Source organism: Panicum virgatum, chromosome 6K (genome assembly GCF_016808335.1).
Source record: "Panicum virgatum strain AP13 chromosome 6K, P.virgatum_v5, whole genome shotgun sequence".
Classification (NCBI taxonomy): Eukaryota; Viridiplantae; Streptophyta; class Magnoliopsida; order Poales; family Poaceae; genus Panicum; species Panicum virgatum.
The window spans coordinates 8817976-8827176 of record NC_053141.1 but is presented as its reverse complement, the minus strand read 5'-3'; the positions used below and the strand labels follow the sequence as shown (position 1 = coordinate 8827176).

General features: G+C 46.0%; 3 protein-coding genes across 3 annotated transcripts; 2 read left to right on the top strand and 1 right to left on the bottom strand.

Annotated features, from left to right (window-relative positions):
- The first annotated feature begins 387 nt into the window (after positions 1 to 387).
- On the top strand, positions 388 to 1900 carry LOC120711599. The gene has a single exon (XM_039997189.1). The coding sequence runs from the start codon at positions 433 to 435 to the stop codon at positions 1741 to 1743; it is 1311 nt and encodes a 436-aa protein (XP_039853123.1). The 5' UTR covers positions 388 to 432; the 3' UTR covers positions 1744 to 1900.
- A 1430-nt stretch (positions 1901 to 3330) lies between these two features.
- On the bottom strand, positions 3331 to 5346 carry LOC120711601 (zinc finger BED domain-containing protein RICESLEEPER 1-like). Its single transcript, XM_039997193.1, has 2 exons — positions 4304 to 5346; positions 3331 to 3699 (listed from the first exon to the last, which is right to left on the bottom strand). Exon 1 carries the CDS (start codon positions 5328 to 5330, stop codon positions 4308 to 4310), a length of 1023 nt encoding a protein of 340 aa, XP_039853127.1. The 5' UTR covers positions 5331 to 5346; the 3' UTR covers positions 3331 to 3699; positions 4304 to 4307.
- Positions 5347 to 6900: 1554 nt separating this feature from the next.
- LOC120711598 lies at positions 6901 to 8413 on the top strand. The gene has a single exon (XM_039997188.1). It carries the CDS (start codon positions 6946 to 6948, stop codon positions 8254 to 8256), a length of 1311 nt encoding a protein of 436 aa, XP_039853122.1. The 5' UTR covers positions 6901 to 6945; the 3' UTR covers positions 8257 to 8413.
- The last annotated feature ends 788 nt before the right edge of the window (positions 8414 to 9201 follow it).

Below are 9201 nucleotides of genomic sequence, written 5' to 3'. Positions count from 1 at the left end.
TGCCACAAACTTGTGTGCCCAGAAAAACGGGCTCAGATACGGTCATGAAAAAAAATACTTATGTGCCCACAAACTTGCCATCTGAAAGAGCCTTCAGTTTGGAATGGCAGAATGTTGTTCTCTTTTGTTTTTTGAACTGACGGGCTTCTTTTTCTTTCCTTGGAGAGGGCTGAAAAGATTTTTTTTTATTATGTTCAAAGCTTCCATGACATAAGGGTGCCTCACTAAATGATAGCTGATACACGTGTGTACATGAAAATAAGAAATTTGCCTTGGTTGCCTACAGTTGTACCCAATAGCAATAGGTTAAGAGATTTGCCTCTGTAGAATGTAGACTACCATATATATCAGGGATTTGCGTGCAAATGCTGCACCTCGTCAGGATCCACGTTTCCGCCGCCAGTAATCGCCTGCCAGATCTGCTGTTTGGTGATGTCATCGAGCCAACTGAATCGCCCAGCCGCCGCCTCGGCTGCGTGCAGCAGCTCGTGGCGGCGGCGGAAGATCGCCGATGCCGATGCCGCCGCCGCCCGGGATTGGGCGTCTCTCCACGAGGATTTGGTCAGCCAGGTCGGGTGGCGAGTGCTCGCCGGCGACCTGCGGGACTACGTCCGCTTCCGCGCGGCGTGCCCCCACTGGCGCTCCAGCGCCGCCTCCCCGCGCGGCCGCGGCGTCGCCGACCCGCGCTTCCACCCGCGGCGGTGGATGCTGTTCCCCGAAGGCCACGGCCTCCACCCGGGCCACGTCGACCTCGGCGGGCGCGTCCGCTTCTTCAACCTCTCGACCGGCGCCTTCGTCCGCGCCCGGCTCCCGCTCTTCAGTGACCACTGCGTCCTCGACTCCGTCGACGGCGTCCTCCTCCTCCAGCGGGACCGCGACACCGCCGTCCCGCTCCTCCACCCTTTCACCGGCGACGTCGCCGAGTTCCCGCCGCTGGAGACCCTCCTGCCGCATGTGGAACCGTGGCTGCGGGGAAACAAGTGGGGTTATCTCAGAGATATCCGCGCCGCCTGCATCAGCGTGGGTGCAGATGGAGTCGTCACGGTGATGATGTCCCTACCCGGCATCAAGAACTTCTGCTTTGCTACCTCTGGGGATCAGCAATGGAGGATCTCAAGCTGGTGGCGTGACACGTACTGGTGTGCTCCATTGCCGTTCCAAGGAAAGCTCTACATGTTGCATCGTCCTGAAGGTAGCAGTGATGAACCAGAGGTCTTACAGGTCGACCCACCCCAGCAGGAAGATGTGACATCGTTGCCGCCACCCAAGTTGATTGCCAAGTGTCCAGCAAGAACAGAATTTGCTCCCCCTTTGTATGATCTGGTGGAATGCAACTCTGAGATTTTGGTGCTCGCCTCAAGACTTGTCGAAGATCAGGAGCAAGATTCAGTTTACAGAGATTCAGTTTACAGATTGCAATATTCAGTTTACAGATTAGCTGATCTGATGCAGGAAAGGACTATCCCGCTGGGATGCATCGGTGGCAGCACCCTCTTCCTTTCTAGGACGAGGAGTCTGCATGTCAGCGCTGAGGCGTCTCCTGCCATTGTGGCTGACACCATTGTTGTTTTCCATCCAGGGAAAAATTGTCTTGCTCAATACCATCTCAATAGCGGCACATTATCGGCAGCATCAGATGGATGTACACCAGGGATTGCTTTTCTAAGTCCTTGCAGCATCATTTACCATATTTTCACCTGCTGCTTTCGTAAGCACTGGAACAAAGGACAGATAATCCACTAGGGGAACTGGAAGCAGTGGAGGGTGAAGTGAAAGTGGCGAAAGGGGGCGTAAATGGCTCCTGTACCTTGTGGATTGGTGGTGGTTCCTGCTTCTCCTCCTGCTACAGCTTTATTTTTATAATATGGGATTTTTAATTTTTTGCATAAGTATGTTTTTACCCTTGCGCCTCCCTCCGTTCCAAATTATAAGTCATTCCAAAAAATCTTTGAGAGTCAAAGTTTTTTCAAGTTTGACCAAATTTATATGACAAGATAATAACATTTATGATACCAATTAAGTATCATTAGATTCTTTGTTAGCTATATTTTTATAGTGCACCTATTTGATGTCATAAATCTTTATATTTCTCTCTATAGTTTTGGTCAAACTTTGAGATGGTTTGACTCTCCAAAATTCTTGAAATGACTTATAATTTGGAACGGAGGGAGTATATAGCTGCTATGTCGATGGTGTTTTATATGTAGCCAGTCACTGAATGCATGTTCACCATGTTCTTCCTTCCCTTCTGTTTTACTCACTGAACCTTTGCTTTTGATCTGAAAGAAAGTTAGTCACTGAAATTTGGATGCAAATTATCCGTCTCCATTGCAATGCAATGGCTTTCAGCTTCATGGAATTTGAAGGCGGCAACACATATGACACGGAGAAGCTTCAGAAGCTATGGAGGAAACCCTCCGGGACAGCATCGAGTGCTACCGATGTTTGGGCATCCTGAACTGAGCATCCATCCAGCTGGGTCACCTTTGCCAGGTTTGGCTGCTGGTACTAGTAAACTGTTTGTGTGAACATGTAAAAGGTGAAGCAAAATAAGCTTGTGAGGGAACCGAACCAGTTAGGGCACCATGCGAGGTAGTACAGAGGTTAAGATTCAGAGCACCATCGTTTCAGAGTTGTACGTGGGCTTTCGGGCTGCAGGGCATGTATTATTCTACGGGGTGTTACTTGTTACGTGTTGTGAATTTGCGAGTGCAGAATTGAACTGCCGATTCAGAGTTTTCGAGAACAAATTCAAATGTCAGATCAGTTTCTTGCCCAAATCTGCATGCACTTCCTGATTGCTGACATGGGCTGTATGGTCAGCAGTCAGCCACAATATATTTGATGATACTTATGTGCCCACAAACTTTCTATCTGAAAGAAATTTCAGGTTAACCTTCAGTTCAGAGTGGCAGAATGTTGTTCCCTTTTGTTTTTTGAACTGAAGAACTTCTTTTTCGTTCCTTGGAGGGGGCTAGCTGAAAAGAATTTTCGATCTTCAAAGCTTCCATGACTTAAGGGTTCCTCACTAAATGATAGTTGATACACGTGCGTACATGAAAATAAGAAAATAGCCGAATTACTCACACTTGCAAGATGCCCGATCAGCAAGACAAACCTTTGTTCATATGCAGACGCAGGATTTGGTTGCCTACAGTTTAGTGGCCAATAGGTTAAGAGAACTGGGACTTATTGTGCGATTTCTTTTTTCAGTGTCGTCCCCATTCCCACATTGACTTGGAGGGCCCACTTGTAACTTTCATCCTTGGAGATAACAGGACAGGTAAGATTCCCACAGGCAGGCAAAATGCTACCAGTACAAAACACAGATTAATAACATCGATAAATAGACCAGAGAAATAACTTCAGACCAGGTTAAGACAGTGGATCATTGGCATGGCGCATGTCTGAACCAGAGTCCATGTCCTAATTCAGGAAATGCATGTAAACACGAAACACCTAGAACGAAGGGTGCCTGACTAATACATACACATATGGGGAAATAGCAGAAATATTCAGACATGCTAGCAGCTGCAGGTTGTCTAACGCCACAAAACAGATAGGCAATGTGGCCCCTGCAGTATCACCCAGTACTCCTAGGAGTTATATTATCAGTATCTACTGCCTGAGTGCTTGTAATCCTCTACTGATAATGAAGCACGATTAGTGTTGGTAGTTGACAGCGGCATGACAAGTAGCCTGCAAAGTTATTCATGGGAACTGCCCGGATTAGAAAATTACCCCCAAGATAGCCCAGCCACACTGGTGAACATATTTCAATGCAATGCAATACAAAATAATTGCTTTATTTTACTCTCCATATTTTCACTATAGCCATAATCCGAAGATGTCATAACACAATTTATCTCGAATAAACAAAAACATTGGAAAATATTTCATTTAGGTACAGCAGAAAATAAATCATGAATATCATACAGGCAGCACCATACACCTCACAAGTTAACCCATGATGCATATAATATAATCATTCATATCTATCATGATAGAAAGCAGTTCCAATCATTATTGGTATCGGAGAGCAAACCGTTTGGCTATAAGTTACTGCAAAACCTATTGATCCACTCCTGTTTGCTTTCAGAAACTATTGACAAAGAAAGAATGGATGCTGTGACTCTCAAATCACTACTAGTCATCTAGCTAATAAATATAAAGCAGTCACGAGAGGTGGCAATCCAATTGTGAACCTTGCAGTTTTCATCGAGAATCACAATACACATGCTTACTTTTTGGAATTGGTATAAGCAACTAAGTAAACAAGAGAGCAATGAAAGTGAAGTTTTACCATTCTACTTAATCCATTCCCGGATACATACGAGAGCCTCAATTGCGTTGATATTCAATTTACTCCATTGCTTATTAATCACTGGTCCTTCACTGCTTAATGCTGCCTCACATTGAACAGCAGAACCAGGCATCGCTAGGATGTCACGTGCCATAACAGAGAGGATTGGATACTTTGTAGCATTACTCATCCACCAATTCAAAATATCAAAATCATCATCCCTCGGAACAAGACCATCATCAAGGTAGGTAGTAAGTTCTGTCGATACCTGGCTCCTTATCTGCGCATTAATATGCTCATCCCAATCTTCTAATGAATAACTGTAAAATCCACCCACTTCAACATCAGGAGTTTCACAATTTGATGTGTCGACACTTGGCTTACCAACAGAACTGCAATACTCAAGAAACAACTCATGGATCGTACATGACATGGCAGATAAATGCTTTGTTGCTTTGCTGCCGAAAGCTTGTTCCAGACAAAACTTGATAAAAGCAATTTTGAATCTGGGATAAAAAACAACAGGTACTGACAGCCACACGTATGAATTTTGCCAGAACTCATCAAAAGCTTTCTGCATCTCCCAAACCATGCTAGAAAGTTCAGTATAATCAGTAGATGCTTGTTCTTCCAAAGTTGCCCTAACCATCCATAGCTCATTGAAGTACATATTTGCCGTCGGACAAACAGTACCAGATATTACTTCAACAGCGTGATAAAAAGCCCACAGTATCTTGCAAACGTACTCAACAGTTTTAGTGTCTTCTGCAGGTAACAACTCTTTAGAGGGAAAAGCCTTCTTGAAATCCAAAAGAACTTCAAGCCCAAAATAAATTTTGTGCCACCATTTTGCATCTTCCCCAAGGCATTTCAATTTCATATTTGTAATAACTTTTATAAGTTGCTGCTTAGCCAGTGGCGAGGACATATGTGTCTGGATAAACCTGTCTAGTATATCACCAGCAAGATTAAGCATAGGCTGCCATTTCGAAACAATGCTGTTAAGCACATCATCCAGACAAGCCATATTGAATAGCTCACCACCAATACAGATCATGGAGCACCTACTTCACAACGACAAACAACATCGACACGTCGACATGGTCGACAGGCCCCACTTGCATATGATGAAGATAGCTCCAACTCTGCCTCCAGTGGTCAGTACTACGACCCTTACAGTGCAGGGGCTTTCTGTGGCCACCACCAGGGGTGGTGAACCCGCCACTTCCGCAGGCAGTTGCAGCATTGCCTTATTTGGATTATCACGGCTACCTACCATATGGAGCTCCACAGTTGCAATATCGCCCACCTACGTACGTGTATTTGCCACCAACAGACGAGCCGTATGAGGGACCACCGGGAGAGAGATTTGAGGACTGAAGAATGCAGGTACTTATCCTATCAACAGAACTTATCTATACGTTTTGCTTCCTCTACTTATTCAATTTATTTCACATAAATATTTAAATGCAGAGAATATGCTACATGGATTATTCTGGACTATGTCTTTGCCTCTGTTGTATCTTTGGATTGTAATAATTCTAAGGGACTTTAGATGTATTGCGTTCTATGTGTGGACTTTGGACATGAGTTATGTGTAATAATTCTAATGGACTTTGGATGTATTACGTTGTATGTGTGGACTTTGGACATGAGTTATGTGTTAAATGGTGTATTTGTCATTGTTTTGTCGAGTTATATATATGTTATGCATTATGAACTGTCAATATACACATAATCAGGGGAAATTTTGCCAAAATTTTCAATTTTTCCATATATACACATCATTTTCTGTTAATTTGCATCATTTTACGGTGACAAAACCGAAATTTCGGTCGAAATCACCGAAATTTCGGTCGGAATTCACCGAAATTTCGTTTTTTGAATTTGAATTCTCTTTCCGTTCGGAATTAGCGAAATTTCGGCCGAAATTTCGTTTCCGGGAGTGGGCGGGATTCGGTAGAAAAACGAAAAGGTGAACCTTGCTAGGTAGTACAGAGGTTAAGGTTCAGAGTTGTGCGTGGGCTTTCGGGCATTTATTATTCTGCGGGGCGTTACTTGTTACGTGTTGTAAATTTGCGAGTGCAGAATTGAACTGCCGATTCGGAGTTTTCGAGAACAAATTCAAGTGTCAGATCAGTTTCTTGCCCAGCATGCACTTGCTGATTTCTGACATGGGCTGTATGGTCAGGGATCAGCCACAATATATTTGCCACAAACTTGTGTGCCCAGAAAAACGGGCTCAGATACGGTCATGAAAAAAAATACTTATGTGCCCACAAACTTGCCATCTGAAAGAGCCTTCAGTTTGGAATGGCAGAATGTTGTTCTCTTTTGTTTTTTGAACTGACGGGCTTCTTTTTCTTTCCTTGGAGAGGGCTGAAAAGATTTTTTTTTATTATGTTCAAAGCTTCCATGACATAAGGGTGCCTCACTAAATGATAGCTGATACACGTGTGTACATGAAAATAAGAAATTTGCCTTGGTTGCCTACAGTTGTACCCAATAGCAATAGGTTAAGAGATTTGCCTCTGTAGAATGTAGACTACCATATATATCAGGGATTTGCGTGCAAATGCTGCACCTCGTCAGGATCCACGTTTCCGCCGCCAGTAATCGCCTGCCAGATCTGCTGTTTGGTGATGTCATCGAGCCAACTGAATCGCCCAGCCGCCGCCTCGGCTGCGTGCAGCAGCTCGTGGCGGCGGCGGAAGATCGCCGATGCCGATGCCGCCGCCGCCCGGGATTGGGCGTCTCTCCACGAGGATTTGGTCAGCCAGGTCGGGTGGCGAGTGCTCGCCGGCGACCTGCGGGACTACGTCCGCTTCCGCGCGGCGTGCCCCCACTGGCGCTCCAGCGCCGCCTCCCCGCGCGGCCGCGGCGTCGCCGACCCGCGCTTCCACCCGCGGCGGTGGATGCTGTTCCCCGAAGGCCACGGCCTCCACCCGGGCCACGTCGACCTCGGCGGGCGCGTCCGCTTCTTCAACCTCTCGACCGGCGCCTTCGTCCGCGCCCGGCTCCCGCTCTTCAGTGACCACTGCGTCCTCGACTCCGTCGACGGCGTCCTCCTCCTCCAGCGGGACCGCGACACCGCCGTCCCGCTCCTCCACCCTTTCACCGGCGACGTCGCCGAGTTCCCGCCGCTGGAGACCCTCCTGCCGCATGTGGAACCGTGGCTGCGGGGAAACAAGTGGGGTTATCTCAGAGATATCCGCGCCGCCTGCATCAGCGTGGGTGCAGATGGAGTCGTCACGGTGATGATGTCCCTACCCGGCATCAAGAACTTCTGCTTTGCTACCTCTGGGGATCAGCAATGGAGGATCTCAAGCTGGTGGCGTGACACGTACTGGTGTGCTCCATTGCCGTTCCAAGGAAAGCTCTACATGTTGCATCGTCCTGAAGGTAGCAGTGATGAACCAGAGGTCTTACAGGTCGACCCACCCCAGCAGGAAGATGTGACATCGTTGCCGCCACCCAAGTTGATTGCCAAGTGTCCAGCAAGAACAGAATTTGCTCCCCCTTTGTATGATCTGGTGGAATGCAACTCTGAGATTTTGGTGCTCGCCTCAAGACTTGTCGAAGATCAGGAGCAAGATTCAGTTTACAGAGATTCAGTTTACAGATTGCAATATTCAGTTTACAGATTAGCTGATCTGATGCAGGAAAGGACTATCCCGCTGGGATGCATCGGTGGCAGCACCCTCTTCCTTTCTAGGACGAGGAGTTTGCATGTCAGCGCTGAGGCGTCTCCTGCCATTGTGGCTGACACCATTGTTGTTTTCCATCCAGGGAAAAATTGTCTTGCTCAATACCATCTCAATAGCGGCACATTATCGGCAGCATCAGATGGATGTACACCAGGGATTGCTTTTCTAAGTCCTTGCAGCATCATTTACCATATTTTCACCTGCTGCTTTCGTAAGCACTGGAACAAAGGACAGATAATCCACTAGGGGAACTGGAAGCAGTGGAGGGTGAAGAGAAAGTGGCGAAAGGGGGCGTAAATGGCTCCTGTACCTTGTGGATTGGTGGTGGTTCCTGCTTCTCCTCCTGCTACAGCTTTATTTTTATAATATGGGATTTTTAATTTTTTGCATAAGTATGTTTTTACCCTTGCGCCTCCCTCCGTTCCAAATTATAAGTCATTCCAAAAAATCTTTGAGAGTCAAAGTTTTTTCAAGTTTGACCAAATTTATATGACAAGATAATAACATTTATGATACCAATTAAGTATCATTAGATTCTTTGTTAGCTATATTTTTATAGTGCACCTATTTGATGTCATAAATCTTTATATTTCTCTCTATAGTTTTGGTCAAACTTTGAGATGGTTTGACTCTCCAAAATTCTTGAAATGACTTATAATTTGGAACGGAGGGAGTATATAGCTGCTATGTCGATGGTGTTTTATATTTAGCCAGTCACTGAATGCATGTTCACCATGTTCTTCCTTCCCTTCTGTTTTACTCACTGAACCTTTGCTTTTGATCTGAAAGAAAGTTAGTCACTGAAATTTGGATGCAAATTATCCGTCTCCATTGCAATGCAATGGCTTTCAGCTTCATGGAATTTGAAGGCGGCAACACATATGACACGGAGAAGCTTCAGAAGCTATGGAGGAAACCCTCCGGGACAGCATCGAGTGCTACCGATGTTTGGGCATCCTGAACTGAGCATCCATCCAGCTGGGTCACCTTTGCCAGGTTTGGCTGCTGGTACTAGTAAACTGTTTGTGTGAACATGTAAAAGGTGAAGCAAAATAAGCTTGTGAGGGAACCGAACCAGTTAGGGCACCATGCGAGGTAGTACAGAGGTTAAGATTCAGAGCACCATCGTTTCAGAGTTGTACGTGGGCTTTCGGGCTGCAGGGCATGTATTATTCTACGGGGTGTTACTTG

Bases quoted from the DNA above. Each gene is read 5' to 3' on its own strand.
- LOC120711599 (XM_039997189.1), top strand. From the start codon at position 433: ATGTCATCGAGCCAACTGAATCGCCCAGCCGCCGCCTCGGCTGCGTGC.
- LOC120711601 (XM_039997193.1), bottom strand. From the start codon at position 5,330: ATGGCTTGTCTGGATGATGTGCTTAACAGCATTGTTTCGAAATGGCAG.
- LOC120711598 (XM_039997188.1), top strand. From the start codon at position 6,946: ATGTCATCGAGCCAACTGAATCGCCCAGCCGCCGCCTCGGCTGCGTGC.